The sequence below is a fragment of the Bos javanicus genome, chromosome 6, assembly GCF_032452875.1.
Source record: "Bos javanicus breed banteng chromosome 6, ARS-OSU_banteng_1.0, whole genome shotgun sequence".
Classification (NCBI taxonomy): domain Eukaryota; kingdom Metazoa; phylum Chordata; class Mammalia; order Artiodactyla; family Bovidae; genus Bos; species Bos javanicus.
Genome location: NC_083873.1, coordinates 115,628,982 through 115,650,248, shown reverse-complemented (window position 1 = coordinate 115,650,248; position 21,267 = coordinate 115,628,982). Strand labels below are relative to the sequence as shown.

Sequence of the window (21,267 nt, the reverse complement as noted above, 5' to 3'; positions counted from 1 at the left end):
TTCAGGTCAGGTTCGCGTGGAGGCCGCTCGGGTCCCTGACTCTGAGCTTCAGTTCAGGCTCGCGTGGAGGCCGCTCGGGTCTGTGACTCTGAGCTTCAGTTCAGGCTCGCGTGGAGGCCGCTCGGGCCCCTGACTCTGAGCTTCAGTTCAGGCTCGCTTGGAGGCTGCTCGGGCCCCTGACTCTTAGCTTCAGGTCAGGTTCGTGTGGAGGCCGCTCGGGTCCCTGACTCTTAGCTTCAGTTCAGGCTCGCGTGGAGGCCGCCCCTGGTGCCGTCATCCGGAAGGTTTGGTCGGGTGGAGGAGGGCATGCGGTCACCATCACAGTGTCGCACGGAGCAGCCCCTCTGCCCCGAGCCCCACGTGCTCCGCCTGCTCACCCCTCCCTGCTTGCCCTCCACCCTGGCAGCATGGTCCTTTAACTGGCTCATTTTGTGTGTTTTAAAATTTTACACAAATGTAATTCTACTACACATCTTATTCTGCCAGTTTTAGAGCACTGCATCACGTTTTCAAGCTCTGCCTTGGGGTCTTAGTTTATTTTACTTGTTACGCGACATTCCATTATGAACGGTTTTCATTCCACTCTGCTGCTGCCTGGCACTCCATGCACGGTCAGGACAGTCTTCTCTGAACAGGTCATCAGTGGACGGTGGGCGGCAGGGGTCCGTGTGCACACCCGTTCAGGGCATCAGGTGGCTGTGACTGGTGTGGCCGAGCCCATCCAGGGTCTGCTCACCAGCGGGACGTGTTCCCCCTGCTCACTGACGCTTGGGACTGTCGAACTGAAGTCTTTCTGTGTCAATAAAATGCCAGCTCATTTTAATTTGCATTTCACTGACTGTGAGTGAGGCTGAGCATTCCATCATGGGCTCTTTGGCTATATGAGTTTTCCCTGTTTTGAATTAGTAACCTATTCATGTCCTTCTAGTTTTTTAATTTTTATTTTATTTATTTAATTATTTAAAAAATAGATTTCATAGTAGTTCTTTACATTTTGGGGACACATCCTTTGTCAGATAAATATTTTGAAAATATCTTTGTGACTTTTTTCTACCTTTGTTTAGGGTGTGTATACATGTGTGTGTATGTGTGTATTTTAATTGTAGTAGAATAGAACGTTGAATTTACCGTTTTAAGTGTCCAGCTCAAGGCAGTAAGCACTCACATCATTTTTAACGCGCCCATGACTCACTCAGTCCCCCTTCCTCCCAGCCCCTGGCAGCCACCCCTGCCTGCTCTCTGCCTCCAGGAACTGACTTTTGTGGCTGGTTTATTTCACTTAACCTAGCATCTTCACAGTTCACCCATCCATGTAGCAGGTGTCAGAACATTTTTCCTTTTTGAGGCTGAATAACGCTCCACTGTGTGGACAGACACTTTGTGTTTATCCATCCTTCTGACGATGGCCCCTGGGGTTGCTCCCATCTTTGACTAATGCGGCCAGTGATGTTATGAATACGAGCATGCAGCTGTCTATTTGAGCTCAGTGATGTTTTAAAAATAGACCACAAGATAATTTCTTACAAACTCAATAATAGTTATCTGGAATAAATTGTCTATGGGGTTTCTTTTTGCTTAAAACAGAAAGTTAATTTGTGTTCTGATGCAGAAGCTGGAATCTTTGGCTGTTAGAGCTAGAAAGGGCCTGGACATCATCTCGTTGTCCAGCTCATTGGGTGAGGCCCCCAAAACCCTGAACCCAAACCTGATGGACACCTGAGAGGAAAGGAGAGCTGCGGGGCAGCTCACTGGTGGGACACGTGGGGGTCCTCAGCTACACACGTCACTGGGTCCAGCCTCATGTTTGTTCTAAGGACACAGTATTTTTAACATTTGCAAATCAGTCATGTAATTTACCACATTAACAGAGTAAAGGAGAAAAATCATGTATCATCTTAACAGAAGCAGGAAAGACATTTGGTAAAATTCAATATCTGTTCATGGTCAAGAAAAAAAACCCTTAAACAAAATAGGGATTAAGGGGAACTTCCTTAATTTGATAAGGGTATTAAAAAAAAAAAACCATCACATGCTTAAGACTTAAGCTTTCCCTTTGGGATCAGGAATGAGGAAAGATATCTGTCACTACCATTTCAATTTAAATGTTTTCTGCAAGTCCTAGTTAGTGTAGAACAACTGAAGTTTAAAAACTTGCAAAGGAAAATGACAATGTTATCATTCTCACAACAATGTTATCATTCTCAAATGATGAGGTTGTAACATGGAAAATCTGAAACAATCTATGAGTTCATTCTGAAAATTAATGAGTGATTTAGGAAGATTGCTGGATAAATGGTCAGGATACAAAAGTCAGCTGTGTGGGGACTTGCATGGTGGTCCAGTGGGTAAGAATCCATCTGCCAGTGCAGGGGACGTGGGTGCCATCCCTGTGCATATGGAAGGACCATGCCACATGGCAGCTGGGCGCGTGTACCACAGCCAGATGCCCGTGCACTCGGGAGCCTGTGCTCGGCGACACGAGAAGCCTGTGCACCGCAGCCAGACAGCAGCCCCTGCTCGCTGCAACTAGAGAAAGCCCGTGCGCAGCAGAGAAGACCCTAACCTAAAAGGAGACCCTAACCCTCAGTCAATTAAAACAATTTTAAAGTCAGTTGTAGATACAGTTAGAAAATGATGTATAGATTGGATGTTATTTTAATGAGAATCCCAACAGGTAGTTTTGTTGAGCTTAAGAAGATAATTCTAAAAAATTTGTCGAAATGCAGACGGTCAAGTGTAGTAGCCAAGACATTCTTGAAGAGGAATGAGTTAGGAAGACGTCCTCTATCAGCCTCCAAAACTTACACTTTTAGAGCCGGGGAAGACTAAGTGTCAGTACTTGGAGAGGCAGTGGAGCAGGAGAGAGAGCAAGAGACAGAGCCGCGCCTGCGGACACACCAGCTGCGTGCAGAGCCGGGACGACGTGGTCTTTCAGTGGTGCTGAGGTGAGGACAGGTCTACACGGAAAAAGAGGGAAAGAAAGAGAAGCTGGATTCTCCCCCATGCTGTGCAGACAGATTTAATCCAGCTGTGTCGGAAATCTTCCTGGGAAGGGCAAAGCGAGAGTTAGTGGAGGATAAAGTAGACGCTCATCTTCGTGGTGCTGGGGAGGGAAAGACTTTCTAAGCTGAACACAAACCGTAAACGCCAGGATGGACTCTGACCCAGCGAATGCTCAGAACCTACCTTCATCCCAGCACCCCATCCCTAGGGTGCCCAGGGGCACATGAGTGCGGCGACCCTCGGAGGCCCTGTGTCCCCATGACACCCAGCAAGCAAAGCCAAGCCAGCAAGAGATGCACACCGGCCTTTGATGAGAGATGACACCCAGTGGCAAACCCAGCTCTGGTGGATCGAACCACAGCAGTTGTCAGGGAAGCAAATGGCAGTCCGCGAGGTCCATGCTGCAGAATGTCGGACGTGGAAAGAACAGTGGACCGTGCACGTGTCGGTGTGGATGTGAAGCAGCCGGACTCTTGCCTAGTGGGCGTGAGTGTTTGCTGTTCGCAGTGACCCTGAAGACACATGAGCCCCTCCCTTCTGAGACGACAGCCTGTGATCAGGAGACAGGCAGCGACTCAAGGCAGCATCGTCACAGGCTGCCTTACCGCTGCAGCATGACCGGGCTGACGCCCCAGCCACCTCGGGATGGACTGGCAGGTGTCACGGGGTGGGCGGGCACTGCAGAACTCTCTGCACGCTCTGTCCATGTAGCTGTGGCCCGGGGTGGCATGTCCAGTGCAGAACCAAAGAGAGAAGTGGGCACCAGTGACACTTTTCCCTGTGACCTGCAGGGTCGTATGGGCTTCACGCTGGCTCTGCTTGTTCTCTGTTCTGAACGGGTAGCTTCCCGGGAGTGCCATGTGCACAATCGTGTGTCCTCTGGGCCTGTGAGTGCTGAGTGGGCAGTGCAGCCTGTGAGCCTCAGAGGGGTGTGCAGGAGGGCGCCTCAGATGGATGTGCAGGAGGGCACCGGGAGGGAGCCTCAGAGGGGTGTGCAGGGGGGTGGGGGCCAGGGCAAGGAGAGGTGTTGCTGGCAGGTGGAGGTGTGGGGGGTCCTCCCTGGGGGTCCTGAGACAGCAGGTGTAGAAGCAGCAGGTGAGTTTCTGTGTGTTGTGGTCCTGACCATGGCAGGCGGTCACTGAGAGGGGCCTGAGAGGTGGGGCAGGAGCCTGGGTTAGCAGAGGTCCGCCCCTGCCCGCAGGTGTACAGCCGGCCTCGGAAGGAGGTCCTCGCCTCTGCGTGACGTCTTCAAGGTGCCCAGGGCCTTGAAGGGTCCGGGTTTGGGGATCCGAGCTGAGCAGCGCAGGCCTGGGGGAGCGGCGCTGGAGCCCAGCTCCCAGGAGCCGACCCTCTCGCCCCCACTGCGAGCCGTGCTGTGTGTGGAGCCGGGTGGGCCTCTGCTGACCGTGCGCAGGAGTCTTCGCGCCTGCTCCCTCCGCCGAGGGCCGCCTGTGAGTGGGTCCAGGAGCTGTGACAGGACTGGCAGTGCCCAGTCTGGACAGCAGGGGGCGCTGAGGCCATGCGTTTCCCTCCCCGGGAGCAAGTCCAGACTCTCCTCTGGGGAGCAGGGTAGGGGCACCTTGGGAGGAGCGTGGCTCTCCGTGGTCCCTCCAGGCTGGTGTTGAACACGTGAGCTCTGTGGAGATGACCCCCCAAAGCAAAGGCGGGGACCCCGAGCTGGACCTCAGATCTGAGACTGACAGAGAGGTTCAACCTTCCAGCCCCTGGCTCACCTCTGGGGTACTCTGGGCAATTTACAGAGTTCACATGTTCTGGGGTGAAATCTCCCCAGACATTTCGAAACACGCTCTTTTTACCTGTTTCTTACTTCTGCTGCTTTGCTCTTTCTAGGGAAACTCAGCTTGGATTTTTGCGTATTTTGGTCGGTCCGTACTAGCGTACTCTTTAAATTCTTACGTAGGAAAGAATCTTCCCTCTCGCTGAGATCCTGTTGACTTAGGGGCACATGCTAGGGTCTCCCAGTGCCTTGATTCCTCCTTCAGGGACTGTTTATGGAACACCCACTGGGTGTGGACAGCCCTGCCCGAAACTGCTGCCAACCCTGCCCCAGAGGACTGGCTTCCCGGCCGGATGGGTGGACGCGAGCGGTGGCAGTCTGGTTTAGAAAGGGTCCCTCGGCTGCTTTGCCAAGAGTAAACAGGAGGGACGTTGGGGCAGGAAGGGGCCCTTAGGATTACCTTTGGGGCCACGTGGTGGTCTGGGTGAGGGGAGGGCTTGGGGAATGGGGGGCTTGGGCCAGTGGACGGCGAATGGTCAGATGTCTCACCTCAGACTCGAGAGTCCTGCCCGGGGGTCACAGCTGACACCAGGCGGCTGCAGGAGGCCAGCGGGGAGGAGCCGGGGGCAGGCGAGGCTGGTTTCCCGGGCACCTCCCCTGATGGTCACCATGGTCACTGTGGATGCCCCGCCTCTTCCTCGGGAAGTTTTGGGCATCCCCGAGGGTGGGTGGTCTGACCTTCGCTGGCCTTCTTCTCCTGGTTCAGGTTAGGGGCCCGCCTCCTCTCGGAGGGGCGGGAGCTAGGGGCCTCTCTGAGCTTGTCCGCCCTTGTCCTCTCGGCAAAGCCGGACAGCTCCACACCACTGGCACGTGCCAGGCTTCTTAGGGGCTGTGCTGGACTTCTCGCCCCGTCCGTCTCTGAGCCCACCCCCATCTGGCGATAGGTCGACACCACCAGGACGCGGTGGTGGGTGCTCAGAATGTCTGGTTCCTCGCTCCAGGAGGCCCACCAGGCTCTGCCCCCCAGGGTGCCACCTGGCAGAGGGGCATTGTGGCCCGATTCTCACCTCTTCTCTTCCTCTCTTTGCCCTGTGGACAGCAGAGGAGGGACAGACTGATAGCCAAAGGGGAGACAGAGAGAGCCCCAGAGAGACAGAGGAACCTGGAGGGCGCAGCTCCACGTGGACCTCGCGTGGCTGGGCCACCTTTCGGGCTGAGTGTGATAATAAGACGCGTGAAGTGACGCCATGCTGCTTGTGCAGGCTCACAGGGACGCTGAAAACACACACCAAGTGGGGACCTGAGCGGCTGAGCTCCGGGACGCAGGGTTTCCCGCCGCACCAGGAGGTTGTGCCTGTGGGCGGGGCCTGTCCCATCGTCTCTTCTCCTTCTTGGTCCCTGGTGGTCGTGGCTAGGCTCTGTCTGGAGGCCTTTGCAGACTGCTGTCCTTTGCTCTGGTGAGGGGTCACCGCCTCCCCCCAAATCCTATGAATTAGTGCACAGCCCTTGGAAGTCAGCGAGGAGGACGGTCAGGGTCACAGAGTCAGGGGCTCAGCTGATCCCCATGAAAACCGCAGGGTCACCCCCCAGAACCCTCCTGTGGGTTTCCTCTGCACGTGTGCCTGTGTGTGTGTGCGTGCTGGAGGGGGAGGCCAGGGAGTGCAAAGGAGATCACCGTGTCCCACTTGTGTCTCAGCTCTGCCACCACGGGCGTGAAGGGGACCTCTGCGGGCTGGAGGGCACCCCTTTCCTTAGAGACGGGGCCCTGCCCAGGTAAAGGCTCTGCGGCCCCTCCAGGCCGGCAGGTGCCTGAGGCCCTTGAGTCCCGGGGCCCCTTCCTGGGCGGGGCAGCCGTGCCCTCCCTGCCCCCCAGGTCCCTGCTCCCTCCCTCTCCTCGCTGGCCCTCTCGACCCCAGTGTCCTCCCTGCTCTGGGCTGCCCTCCTGTGCTCCCTGAGGTGGAGGTGGCGGCCTCGGCTCGCTCCCCGCTCCTGCTTCCGTGTGTTTATCGTGTGAGAACGGGTCCGAGGCCGGGCCGGAGCCGCCTGTTGTCTGCGAGCTGCCGTCCGGGCCGCGCCCTGCGCTTCTGCAGTAAACACGGCCGGCGTCGTGGAGTCTGTGCACCAGACATTCCCGCTGGCTGCCTGCGCCTTTCTCCCAACAAAGCCGAACAACGTGGAGCCCCAGGCCGGCCCCTTGCCCGCAGCCCTGGGCAGGGTGCCCCCAGGAGCCCCTTGGATGAGGCCCTGGGCGCCCGCACGTCCAGAGCTGAGCAGGTGCTCTGCAGGGCTCCCTCGCTTCTGGACACAGGGCTCTTTCTCTTCCTGCTTCCCTTTTAAGTTAAAACAGGACCTGCCACGGCTCTCTCACTTTGAGGCCAGCTCGGGTGGTGGGACCAGACCGAGCTGAAGGTGGAGCAGGGGCCCTGCTGGGGCCAGGTCTCAGGACCCTCCGTTCTGGGCTGGGCCCACGCTCGCGTGCACGTGGAGCTCATAATAGACCCGTCGGGGGCTGTAATTAAGGCTGCGCCCTGCACCACGCGGCTAGAAAACAAATTCTCTGCAGCTGCTGTGCTGACTGAGAAATTGCCCCTATCAGCTGAAGTTTTATTCTTCTGATTTGGGAGAGGAAATACTTTAAAAATGATCTCACGGCATGATTTATGTGAACGGCTTTTTTTTTCTTTGTGGAGACAATTGAGATAGAGCCTGAATCCCGGCAGACCACAGCTTCCTGCAGTGTCCTGTTGCCAGGGTGACGGAGGGAGCGGATGGAACTTCATCTGAAATGCCTTTAAACTTTCTGACGTGCACAGGCGTGCGGCAAGGCTGAGCGCTGTGTTTCAGAGCTGCGTGCCTGGAGTGGGTAGGAAGTCCTCCAGTCTTAGGATGAATTCGGAGAAAGGGTTGCTGGAGGAGACCCACGTTTTAAACAGCCAGCAGGTAGGCCACTCCAGATGTTTTTGTTGCTTACAGAATTGTTGAGGAAGCCTGGCGTCTCGGGTACAGCTTTATTTTCAGCCTGTTAGTGAATGGTGGCTTTTAAGTGTAAACTTTGAAAATGTTTTTCTTGTGTTTGCATCTTGGAGCTTGAAGTGTGTCCCATGGAGATAATAAAAGCCCGGCCCTGGGACCACAGACCCACACCCCGAGTGAGGCTGGGTTGGGAGTCCCTCACGCCAAGCCCCCTCAACCCCTCGGGGGGACACTGCCCGCGTCCCGAGTCAGCCTTACGGGGAGCAGCGGCAGTCCATCGTCCTCACCATAGTGACTGAGACAGATTTGGGAGATGAGTGAATTTAGATTTCGACGACATAACTGTATTACAATCATCTTTTACTTTTTAAATTGCTGTTTTATAACATTTTTTTCTTTTTTAAGAGTTGAAGTATAGTTTTCTTTTTCTAAAAAATTGATTTGCAATGAGTTAGTTTCAGGTGTACAGCCAAGTGACTTGGTTGTGTGTGTTGTATTTTAAAATGGAGCGAGCTGGTTCTGCTTCATATACATGCGCAGGAAACTACTGGCAAGCCTGTTTGCTGATTGATTAGTATCTGAGCTTATAAACGTGAACTTACTGTAAAACGTTTTGAAAAGCTTTGAGAGTAGGAATAATACATTTTGTCTTCCTCTCTGGCTGCGTTGTGTTGAAGTAAAGGCAAAACCACATTTCGATTATTTACAGAAGATCGTCCCTCGTTACCGGGGACCGGTTTAAATTCATCCTTTCCTGAGAGCTGTTTCATCCTAGCATGATCTCCGGACATCTAATTACAACCTTCTGTAGAGAGGAGAGGAGAAGCTGCTCACTCAGAGGTGACTGGTTGGGATGCTGGGTTTAGGAACATGACTGCATTGGCTTTTCAAATAGGAAACAGAAATAAGTCTGCTGGACAGGTTGAGAGTTGTGCCTATGAAGGAAGGGCAGGTGTTAATGGATTTTAAAAACACTTCGTGTGTATTTTGAGAACTCCCTGTGCCAATAAAGCTCCCTCGAGAGGGTGGGGAGCCTCTTTGATGTTTACGGGCGTGCCTGCTGCGTGCTGCCTCTGGCTGTCCCCGCAGGAGCAGGACTGGGCTCCTGTTTGTCCACTCTTGTCTCTCTGGAACGTGAACTTCGGAAATACTGGGTCCCGTACACACGTACCGGTTAACCAGTACTAATTTGTATTACATGTAGGCTGCATTTCCATTCCCATAATATACAGAGGCAAGTTTTAGAAAAGGTTGTTTTTTTATTTTGAGTGAAAAAAAAAATCACTAGAAATCTGCCTTTTATTTGCCTGCATAATGATTTGGATTCATTTTGAAATTTTGCAAATGCTCAACCCAGCGAATAAGTTGTTCGCCGAGGGTGTGAACGAGTCTGGTTGGTGTGGTCCTGTTTTAAGCAACAGAAAATTGCAGGAAGGTGGTGGGGTGGCGGGCAGTCCTGAGGGGCTGGCTGGCTCTGCCCGCGGGCCAGGGGCAGAGGGCAGAAAGTGCTGTGGCCTCCAGCTCAGTCCTCGAGAGAGAAGTCTCGAGGTGAATGGCACTGATCTGGGGTGGCCACGTGGGAGGGGCCTCTGCCCTTGGCGGCTCTGAGCCTCAGATTGTCCGTCGTCAGAGCGGGGGTGTCTCGGGCGCTCTGGGGCCCTGTCCTCAGTGGACGGGCCCAAGGAAAGCCGTGACTGTGAAGAACTGTGACTCGGAAGCGTCTTTCGCCTTGGAGAGGAGGACCCGTGGGCCTTGAGAGGAGGCGTCTCCCAGGACCACTTGAGATGCTCTCGGGGTGTGACCCAGAAGGAGGCTGGCTGCGACCGGAGGCTGTCAGTGCCGTCGGCCCGTCCATCCCGGTCCCTGTCTTGTAGGCATGAGGTGCAGCGGAGCGGACTTTGGACTCTAGGACCCGCCCATTTGCCGGTCCCAACCACCGCACGGGGGACGTGCTGGTCCAGCCTTGGGTCAGGATTTGTTGCAGGAAGAAAGAGAGCTTAGGTGGGCTTTCTCCGTGGACCCCTTGGAGCCCCCTGCCGTGTCTGACCAGCTTGCTGGGGTGGGGCCGTGGCTGTCCGCGCTGTGGCCGGGCTGCCGTCCAGGAGGCGGGGACAGAATTCGCCCGGCCCGAGCGGTCTGGGGACCTGAGCCTGTGCTGTGCAGGGCTGTCGAGCTCCAGGAGTTCCAGGATCCGGTCACCGCCGCTGTTGTCGGGTTTCAGACTGCCCACTGGGGTGTGGGGGCAGGCCCCCCTCTCGAGGTCTGGGCCCCAGGGCACCGCCTGGGCACTGCCCTCTGTGACCTGATACCGCTCTGCTCTCACTCGGCCAGACCCGCAGTCAGCGTCCTCCGTGCCCACCAGGCAGAGATGTTTGAGCCCCTGGGGCGCCCGCTCGGGTGGCTGGGCCGGAAGGTCAGTCGGTCCTGGGGGTCCTGGGCATGAAGACAGTCACACCACGTCGTGCAGTGGCGGGCTCATCACTCAGGCGGTCTGTGCAAGGGTCGGACGTGACGAGTGTGTGTGGCCCTCTCCATGGCCAGCTTTACTTCTGTGTGCTGGGCTCTGGGTGGCACGTGGACTGAGAAGGCTGCACCGTGAGGAACAGCACCAGCGTCTCTTCCGGGTGGCCCGGGGCCTTTCCAGGCAGCGCTGGGCAGAGAGCCGGGGCTGCGGGTCAGGGGGCTGCTCCAGTGGGCAGGCCCTCGAGCGAGGCACCCCAGCGGCTTGGGCCCGCCCGCCCCAGGCCTCTTCACCCCAGAGCTGCCCAGGGCGGGGACGTCCGTCTGTCTGGACCGGCCACTTTGCCCCTTGGTCTGTGGGCTGCACAGACGCCTTTCTTACCTTTTAAGGCTCTGGTCCCCGTGAGAGGAAGGCTGAGGGAAGCTGTTGTCTTCCGCTTTCTCCACGTCTTCCCCTTTCTCTCTCGGAGGCGGTCACCCTGAGCTGGGCTCTCCCTGCATCACTCTCGAGGAGACCGCGCTGTCGTGCCTCTGGTCTCCTCGCGTGCCCACAGGCGGCTCCTTTCTCCCCTCCAGCCCACAGCAGTTCTCGTCGGGCAGACGTGGAGGCCGGGCTCACCTCCTCTGGCGTCGTGTCCCAGCTGCCACCCAGGGGCCGCCCTTCCCACCTGCGTCTGCAGACCCAGAGACAAGCACGTGCCCCCCGCAGTATGTGCCTGCTCCTGCCTCAGGCTCGACCCTGGAGCCCGGAGGTCAGTGGGCCCCTGGGCTCGGTCCTCCGAAACCCTCTTGAGTCCATCTGACCTCACATTCCTCGCCTGCCTGGGGCCCTGGGGACCCTAATTCTGTGCCATGCGCTTTGGGACACCCGCGCCCCCCCTGCCCCACCCCGGATGGCGGGGCCTTAACTTGCTGGGTTGGTTTCCAGCCCTGGCAGGAGCGCCCGAGCGGCAGGTTTGCAGCGGTGGGCGCCCCATGTCTGGAGGAGCCTGGGCTTGGCTGAGCAAGTGGAAGCTGTCCAAGCAATCCCCCCACTTCCTGCACCCCCGACCCAGGGCCAGCCCCACCCCACCCCACCCCCACCCCCGCCCCATGGCTAGGTCTCGCCTTCATGAGAAAGCGTGTCATGAAGCTGGGCTTCGAGTTCAGCTGCCAGGGGTCCTGGGCTCTGGCGGCACTCAGTGGCTGCTGATGTAGAAGGTGCTTCTGACAAGCGGGTCTGTCCAAGGCTGTGTGGTGCGTGTGTGTGCTGACCCGAGCTGTGGGTGTCCAGCTGTCTGTGGGGACGCGCCCTCTGTGACGCCTGGCCTGGCCATGCAGTGGGGCGCGGGTCTTCCTGCAGCCGGGCCGGCTAGTGGGGAAGGTCTCTGTCTTGATGTGGCAGGAAGGCCAGAGGGTCCTCATGTAAAGTCGGATGCTGCCCCCAGCCCGCAGCATTCACGTGGCGCCCACGTGCCACCTCGTCCGTGTGACTCTGGACTTTTAAAGGTTTTATAATGAGTGATCTGGGGCTTTTCCAAGGGCAGGGCAGAAATACTAGCTGTTAAATTCTTAGGAAAATGCTGTGATTGTGGGTTTTCAGTTTCTCTTGATTTTATTGGGGCTTGACGAGCTCTTTGGGACACACACACACACACACACACGCAGAGGGGAGGCTCAGAGCCCGTTCTGAGCTGGGCGCTGCCTCTTCTGACCGCGGGCCTCCCTGCCCGTCCCTGCACTGCCCTGTGTCCGGCCACTCCGTCTGTCGCTGGGCAGCGCTGAACACACCCGTGGCGCCGTGGCTATGCTGCCGCCCCGGCCTCTGGGGCACGGGCACCCTCTGTGGTAGAGTCGGGAGAACTACGTGGCTCCTCTTGGCCTGCGCGTGGGCCTGTCATGCTGGTCTAGTCCATCTTGGCCCATTTTTCTCGCACATGCTGCTTACAACCCACGGGATTGATTGCGCGGCTCCTTCAAGTGCTGAAGCTGAGTGTGAAGACCCCTGCGCTCGAGGCACAGAGGGCGGGCGGGCACCTGCATGGGACCGCAGAGGGGCCCTCCTGGTTCAGTGGCCCTCTGTCCCACCCCTGGGGGTCTTCCCTGTCCCCCCCACCCCATGCCCTGCTCTCTTCTGTGCTCGGTCCAACAGGGAGTCGCCTTAAAACTTAGATGAGCAAGGCTTTCAAAGGCGAAATGAATATGAATTAGATGCAGATTGGATTGTTGAATTCTTAAGGTTTTTTTTCATTGGGATTATTTGAATTTCTTTTCTTTTTCTCAAAATGTTTGGTACCAATGGGTAAGTTGCAGGCCTTTGTCTCTTATTTAAGAGTCACAGATGGTTGTTTAATATTTCTTATGCCCAAGGTAGGAAATTTTTTCATTGGCTCAAAATTGAAAATGTATACAACTGTGTATTCCTATATACTAAGTAGTTATGAAATTATATATTGTAATAACTGCTATTGTCCCAGTGTTACTGACAGAATTAGCCTCGATAAATCAGAATCAGCATTCTTCATGTAAATAATTTAAAACTTTCAAAATGTTAGTTCAGAATAAAGTATCCACGCGTGTGTGTGGTCCAGATGAATTTCCTGCTGGGAATAAATCCCAGTCAGTCAGCACTGAACTGTCAGGCTGACCTAAGAAATAGAAATTGTTTGAACTTAAATTACTTATCTAAAATACTTTAAAGTTTTTAAAAGCAAATGTTTTTACATTAGTGTAAACTCCAGGCTTAGGGAGCCGCAGACCTTTTTAGGGCTGTTTAGTTATGGTTTGTGTTTAAATCTTTTTTTTTTTTTTAATTTTATTTTATTTTTAAACTTTACGTAATTGTATTAGTTTTGCCAAATATCAAAATGAATCCATCACAGGTAAATCTTAAGCACAGAGAAATGCTCACTTTCTCGAACCTTTTAGCTAGCGGCTTTTTCTTCTTTTTTTGTGGCTGCCGTTGTTATAAGAATAGCATGCCAACATGGGAATGTGGGAAGAACGCAAGGCGGACAGGCTAATGAAAACTCATCATTAATACAGACTATGCTGGCTATCAGGACAGTTAGGCGTGTGGAGTTTTAATTTGTGAAAGTGTTTAAGAATGCCAAGAAACTTGGGGGTGCCCCACTTCAGAAGTGCTGAAGTGTTGCAAGCGAGGCTTGGAAAGGGTGATTTGGGCAGAGCTGGGCATGTCGGTCCCGAGGCCAATAGAGACGACTTGGGGGTTCGCCGTGTTCCCCCAGCTGTCGCAGCAAGTGGCGGGCCTGCACCCCCTCGTCCGTTCCTACGTGGGGCGCTGGCCGCCTGCCCCCCGCGACAGCGCCTGTCACCTGTGCGGCCCTGTGCCGCCCCTTCCAGCCTCGTCTCCGGTTATAACGAAGCCCCCTGCGTGCCCCGTAGCCTGCTTCTGCGTCCTTCTCAAGAGGGCCAGGGGCTCAGGCGCCGACGAGGGACCCAGGGGCCCCTTCCGGGCATCAGATGTCACGTCAGAGGTGTCCCGGCCGCCCTTCCAGGTGTGAACTGGTGGACGGAGCAGATGCTAGACGGCAGGGGGTCTGGAGGGAGTCAGCACCTGCTTCTCCAGGAGTGTGAAACCTGGAGGAGGCCGAGGCTTTCCGTCCAGGGGATGACACAGGGCACTCTCCCTGGCTTTACCTCCGGGTTCACCTCGGGCTGGGGCGGAAACAGTTGCCAGGTTAACAAGCCGTGAGCAGACGGTGGGAGACGGTGAGGAACTGCTTCCCGGCCGGCCTCCAGTGCATCCTGCCAGGAGCCACCCTGGGAGCCTGCCTCTCCTCAGGGGCCCTGGGCAGTGGCCAGTGTGGGCAGGGATGCCAGCTATGCAGAGGGACCCTGAGTGCACACACACACACCACACACACCAATACAACACACACCACACACATACACAACACACACACAACACACACACACAGACACATCACACACCACATACACACATACCACACACACACCACACACACATCACACACACACACCACACACACACCAACACAATACACACACACACCACACACACCAACAAAACACACACACACACCACACACACAACACACACAAACACCACACACACCAACACAACACACACACAACACACAGACACATCACACACCACACACACAACACAACACACACACACACACACACACACACACACACACACACACACTACACACATCCCCCAACACACACCACACACACACCACACACACACACCACACACACACCACACACACACACACACACCACACACACCAACACACACACACACCACACACACACCACACACAAACACCACACACACCAACACAACACACACACACACACACACACACACACACACACACCACACACACACACACAACACACACACACACACACACACACACACACACACACACACACACACACACACACACACACACACACACACACACACACACACACCACACACACCAACACAACACACACACAACACACACACACACCACACACCACACACACACACACACACACACACACACACCACACACACACCACACACACACACACACACCACACACACACACAACACACACACACACACACACACACACACACACACACACACACACACACACACACACACACACACACACCACACACACACACCACACACACACACACACACACACACCACACATACCACACACACACAACACACACACACACCCCACACACCACACACACCACACACACACACACACACACACACACACACACACACACACACACCACACACACACACCACACACACCACACACACACACCACACACCACACACACACACACACACACCACACAAACACCACACACACCCCACACAGACACACAACACACACACACACACCCCACACATACACAGACCACACACACACCACACACACCATATACACACTACACACACCACACACACCACACACACACACACACACACCACACATACGACACACATACCACACACACACCACACACACACCACAAACCGCACACAACCACCACACACACCAGATACCACACACACACATACCAAACACACATACCACACACAAACCACACACACACAACACACACACCACACACAAACACCACACACACCAACACAACACACACACACACAACACAGACCACACACACCACACATACACAGACCACACACACCACACACACACACACACCACACACCACACACATACGACACACACACCACACACATCACACACACACCACAAACCGCACACAACCACCACACACACCAGATACCACACACACACATACCAAACACACATACCACACACAAACCACACACACACACCACACACACCACACCACACACACACACACACACCACAGACAATCACACACACACACACACACACACACACGGGCCACCAGCTGTGATTCCTCAGGTGCCGAGAGCTTGGGAAGTCCTCTCGGCACAGTTGCCCAAAGTTCATACAGGGCAGGAAGGACGTCATCTGAGGCTGTGGCTTACGGACTCTGAGCCCCTCCTGGAAAATGCTGAACAACTGAGACTTGCACCAGGAAGCCCGTCCCGGTGGGCGTCCTGCGGTGGGCGTCCTGCGGGTGGGCGTCCTGCGGGTGGGCGTCCTGCAGGAGTCCCGGGCGGGCTGGGGCTGGCCCGAGGTGCTGGGCGCGCGTTCGCAGGAGCGCCTCGCCCGGCCGCCCGCCCGCTGCTCTCGCCGCCGCCGCGCTGCTGTCAGGGCGCTTCTTTCAGGTCTGCTGGAGTTCCCAGGTTTTCTCTTCCGTCTCCGATCTCTGGTAACCCCTCTACGGAGTACCTCTGCAGTTCCAACAATTGTGGATTTCATCGTCAATCATCCCGTAGGATTATTTTTAAATCTACCACCCTGCTTCTCCCCTTTTTTTTGAAACCTTTGATGACTTCACAATTTCGTAGTCATTTGACATCTGCATTGACCTTTGCAGTATCTGAGATTCTGTTCATTGCTGTTTCTGCTTGTTCTTTCTCAGGGGGTTTTCCCTTGGGCTTAGGGGAGTTTTGAGCTCATTTCTAGGTGGGCTCATGCTCTTTGAACTCCTGTGGGCCTTGCCTGGCTGCTTCTTCCCAGACGGTTTGTGTTTGTGGCTGTGGGGCTGGGGCTCTTCACCCCGGGAGCGTCCAAGTGAGGGGACACGCACCCCTCAGCCCTGCGGGCCTCCGTTCCCTCCCCGCTCCTCCCGCAGGGGGCCCTTGCTTCCTTTAGAGCAGTGTTGTATTAGAAAGCTGGTGTGTTTTGATGCTTGCTTCACAGAGTTTCTGTAAATCGACAGCTGCTCTAAAGCACGTTTGGGGACCTTTACCTGGATCTGGTCACCCTGTACCAGAGGGCCCCCTTCAAGAGCCTCTGCAGCCGCAGGCCTGCCCTGCTGGCCCTGTCCCTGCTGCCCAGCTGGTCCAGCCTCCCCATGGGCAGCCTGTGCTCACCGGCCACCTTCTCAGCTTCAGGGACACTCTTCTCTCCAGGATCTTTGTGCATTTGGGGGATGTGTGTAGAGATTCTTTACTGCATTTTGTCCAGTCTGCTAAAGCCTGAGTTTTCAGCTTTAGCTGCGACCATACATGGAGTGGACCACGTCCTTCACGTTGGTGGATTTTACATTTTCTGACTTGCTTTTCAGAAGTTATTATTGATGGGGTTTCTACTTTTGTGTATGGCCTTGCAGGGTTTCCTCTCGCAGTCTCAGGGAGTGAGTTGCCTTTGATATTATTGAATTTTCCCAGGCTCGCAGGTGACTTGTGGTAAGCATGGGCAGGAGGACAGCGTCCGTGAGCCCCCGTCCACCCTGGGGAGGGGGCCCCCCACTTCTCCACCGAGAACAGACCCTGCTGTGCAGGGGCTGCTAGCTCCACCATAGCCTGTGCAGTGTTTGTGACCCAGGGCTCAAGATGGTGTGAAGCCGTGACGAACCCGATCCTAGGGCAGGGTCCTGGAGGCCGGCCCCCAGGGGGAGGAGGGCGGCTCACCGGGCTGGGCAGGGGTGAGCCCCAGGAGGTGCGGCCCCCGTCCTCCAGGTGGGGGCGCCGGCACCGGGGACGGGGGCCGCACAGTGTGTGGGTGTGCACTTGACGTGGACCACCCTTTCCTCAATTTGGCCGCGAACACCTGCTTTCACCCCCGGGTGGGGGGCTGTCCCTGGAAGCAGTGGTCTGGCACCTTCTCCCCACCTGTTTGCTCTTGGCCTTGGGGGTCTTGAGACGTGATCCCCGCTGACTAGGGAGGCCCCGGACCTGGGAAGGGGCCCCCCGTCACTCTCCACGCTCTGCTCTCTGGTCTCCCTTCGCTCTGCAGAGAGGAGGGCGTGCAAGGCCCGGGGCTTCTACAGCGGGCTTCTTCTCAGGGCATGACTGTGGGCTGAGATGCCAGGGGTGCTGTCTGCCCCAAGGCCTGCGGGCCCCGTGTGGCTGCCGTGGGGCCCTGCCTGCCTCTGGCCTGCCAGGCTGTGCCTGGGCTGTGACCACGACTTGTCACAGAGGTGCTGCACCCACGCCCTTCCCGCGGGGCAGCTCCCTGGTGTCTGTGCTGCCTCCACAGGCCCCTTCCCCTCTCCTGGCTTCTCTGGAGGCCCTCCTTCCATGATCCCAGGCACCCTCCCTAGGTTGCAGCCTCAGAACTGCGTTCTCAGGAGGACTTGCTCAGCCGTCCCCATCAGAGAATTGCTCAGTTGTTTGGAGCTCTCTGGACCCTGCCTGTTGTCCCAAGACCTCTCTCCACCGCCTCCTCCCTCCAGGCCTGGCTTGTCCCCACCTGCCTGCCCAGGGTGGCTGGGTCAGAGGTCCGGGCTGGCTGCAGGCCAGCTCCCCTCTGCCACCACCACCGAGGCGGATCTACCCCTGGGTGGGCCTGGGGTGAGAGTGCAGAGCAGGACTGCCATGTGCCCTGGGCCACGCATCACTCTGGATGGACAGAGGGCAGGCCTGCCTCCTGGGCTCAGGTGTGCCTGGCAGACTCAAGCCCGGGCTGGTGAGCCCAACTTCTAAGGCTGCTCCGAGGTGGTTACGAAGCCTGCGGTGTCAGGCGTGCCAGGATCTGTTCTCCAGGGAGGAAGGGGACGGTCGCCCGGCCGCGTCCTGGCCTGGGGGTGGGGCAGGGCTCACCCAGGAAGCAGAGGGCCACACCCCGGGAGGCGGCCGTGCCCGGGCACCTGCTCCCAGAGCAGGCTCGGCCAGAGGCTGGCTGCGCTCCTCACACGGACGTGCTGCCTTCTGACCGGTCATGAGGCCCAATTAACTCATGTCTCTCTCTCTTTTCTTTCAGTCCGCAACTGTGTCCGATGGGGGTAAGTCACAATTTCTAATGTCTATTTTTTATAATTTTTGACGAAGTTTCAAGTGTGGGGTGTATTTGCTGTTGACTCACTCTGACGTTGTCTTCTCGGCGTTTCCACCTCTGGGGGGTGGGGGTGGTTCACCGGGGCCTGTTGGGGGGCCGTCACCCCCGGGCCCACCACCGTGTTTGGGAAGCCGTCTGTTGAGGACACGCTGTCGTGACAGTGTCTGGGCTCGTCCCCACGTATCCCGTGGGGGCAAGTAAAGACCTGCCGCCCGCGTGGTGGAGCAGCTTGTAGACCAGCGAGCCAGGCTTCAGAGCGCTCGCCGGATTGGGGCGGTTCTGGGAGTTCGGCGAGACGCTCAGAGGCTGAATTTCCGTTTCTTAGGAAAAGTTCAGTAGATGATTGGAACCTGTGGGACAAAGAGGAAAAAGCTTTCTTTCTGCCTTTAAGTGATTCCGTTCAGGGGATTCTTTTACTGAAAGGAGGTGGCCAGAGACTTCCTGTTTCATTAAGTCATTCCTCTGATGTAACCCTTATCCCTTTGGCTCAGTGAGTTTTAAAAAGCTCTCCAGACTGACTTGGAGGGTTTCTCCCCAAAGTTCCTTGTTCCTTGTAACACTCATAAAAGTCCTTGTGCTCACAGGTTTGTTTCTTTTTATGTGTTTTTAACGACTCTATTCTGTCTATTGAGAGTTGAATCTTACAGTTTGTTAAAATGTAAAAAGTATCAGCATTTTATTTTCATTTATATGTTAACTTTGGGGGCCAAGAAGTGCCAGAGCTGGGGTCAGGGTTACCCTCTTTATTGTGAGCTGAAGAGAAACCAAGTTTTCTGGGCTTCTATTGTCCAACAACTGCTGACTTCAGTCCCGGGCCTTAGAAAGGGTGGCTGGTGGGTGGAAGGCGGGTGGGCACAGAGCCACCAGGAAGTGCCACCAGTCACCCTCTGCCCGTCGGGGTCCGTCCACGTCCAGAGTGGGAAGTACGAGAAACACGCTGACACCCGACACTGAGACCAGATGGGTCCTAAAGGTTGTGTTCGCAGATTTATTTTTCAGCAAAAGGAATTATGTTAACTTGCCTTATGTACACTGATAATCTTGTCATTTAATCACCTTAAGCTAAGAGTGGGAAAAACGTCCTTAATGAAAGGAAATAGGATGTAACCAAACTCAGGGCAGCAGTGAGCGGTTTTACAGTGTTCTGTTCACGTTAGCCTTTCTCCTGTGTGCTCATTTAGGTTTTCTGGTAGAAGGCATTCATTTCTGCAGAAAATTTATTCGTTTGAGAAGTTTATTTAATATGTTCAGTTTAATCATACATGGTAAGCAGTATTCATCTGTTAAATTTTCTTCTGTCAGCAGCAGGCACAGGAACCCCACAGCATTTTATTATAAACTGCATTTTACAGTTTCTGGAAAGCTGAACTTGCCCACTGTGGAAGCCCCAGACTCACGGCCGCGTGTCCTCCGTAAGGAAGTGGGGTCCCGGCTGGTGGCAGTGGCCCCCGCCTGGGGGGCTCCCCTCCCCGCCGTCATTCTCCCCCTACCCCGGGCTGGTGCCGCTCGGGACGGCCCCGCTCCGTGAGCCCCGCCGTGGAGAGCAGGGCGGGCAAGGCCGCTGTTTCACGAGCCTGCAGGTCCAGGGCCTGCAGATGACAGTCCAGTGTGTGTGTCCTGAGGAGTTTCCCACTTTCATGGTTTCCCACCTTAGTCTCTTTTCTGATCATAGATAAGGAGAAAACGTGATCTTATTTATTTTACACGTTTGTCCTAGGAGGTATGTGTTATTAAACATGTTCTGCCATCTTTACGAGTAAAAGCAGCTGGGCAGAAAGAGGGCCCCACAGACACCGAGTTAAGAGGCGGGGGTCAGGCTCTGGGGTCTCCCCCTCTCACCCGAGCGTCCCAGCCCCACCCGGGACCCTTCACTTCCCGATACCTGCTTCCTGGGGTCGCCTTCCCCTGTGTGGTCGGCGGCTGGTGAGAGGATCTAGGTGGGAGCTTGGAACGTGTCTCCACGCAGAGACGTCTCACGTTCGTGCCGAGCAGGAGATTCCGGCTCCGGGGCCTGGCGCTCCAGGAGCACACCGCTGCCGTGGGAAACGCGTCCTGCCCTGACTCAGGAGCCAGCTTCGGGGAGCGGCCTCTTCACAGGCTGGGATGGTTCCCACCTAGTCATCCCGTCTAGTGTGGGTGACTAATAGGTCAACACTAGATGTTTTGTGTTCAGTTCACCTTGTTGGTGAGCTCATTGGGCTTACTTACCTGCTGGACTCACTTCACACTGTATGTTTTCCTGTGTCTGTTCTTGCCATGTAGTTAGCTCCGTGGCTTTATTTTAAGGAGGTTGGACAATGCCGCGTTTGCAGTCTTTGTCAACCTGAAGTGTGTCTTCACTTTCTCCGGAGGAGAGGGACCCAGAGCCCGAGACCACCCTGTATGGAGGGTTGGAGGTCAGTCTCTGTGGAGGGCAAACCAGGAGCTGGGCTGAGTCAAGGAGGCAGAATCTGCCTCAAGATCAGGAAGAACATTCTAGCCCTTGAGCAACATTTAAAAATGCAAGGATCTAAAAAAAAAAAGAAAAAAAATGCAAGGATCTGCCTTGTGGCAAATCATGCAAACGTGTATTCGCGCTGCCGCCCCCAGCACCGGGACAGGCAGCGCTGGGAGCTGAACGGGCAGAAGCCGGGGGGAGGGGAAGCCTTCCCCGTTGGGGGGAAGGAGCCTGCCGTCCCCAGCACCGGGACAGGC

The 21,267-nt window shown here is 55.7% G+C and overlaps 1 protein-coding gene across 3 annotated transcripts in view; it reads left to right on the top strand.

Moving 5' to 3' along the window:
• RGS12 (regulator of G protein signaling 12) overlaps positions 1 to 21,267 on the top strand; it is a 115,732-nt gene that overhangs the window by 43,308 nt on the left and 51,157 nt on the right. For all 3 annotated transcript variants that reach the window (XM_061420959.1, XM_061420958.1, XM_061420960.1), the window contains exon 4: positions 18,499 to 18,520. In XM_061420959.1, the coding sequence (XP_061276943.1) occupies positions 18,499 to 18,520 (22 nt within the window). The remainder of the gene's footprint in view (positions 1 to 18,498; positions 18,521 to 21,267) is intronic.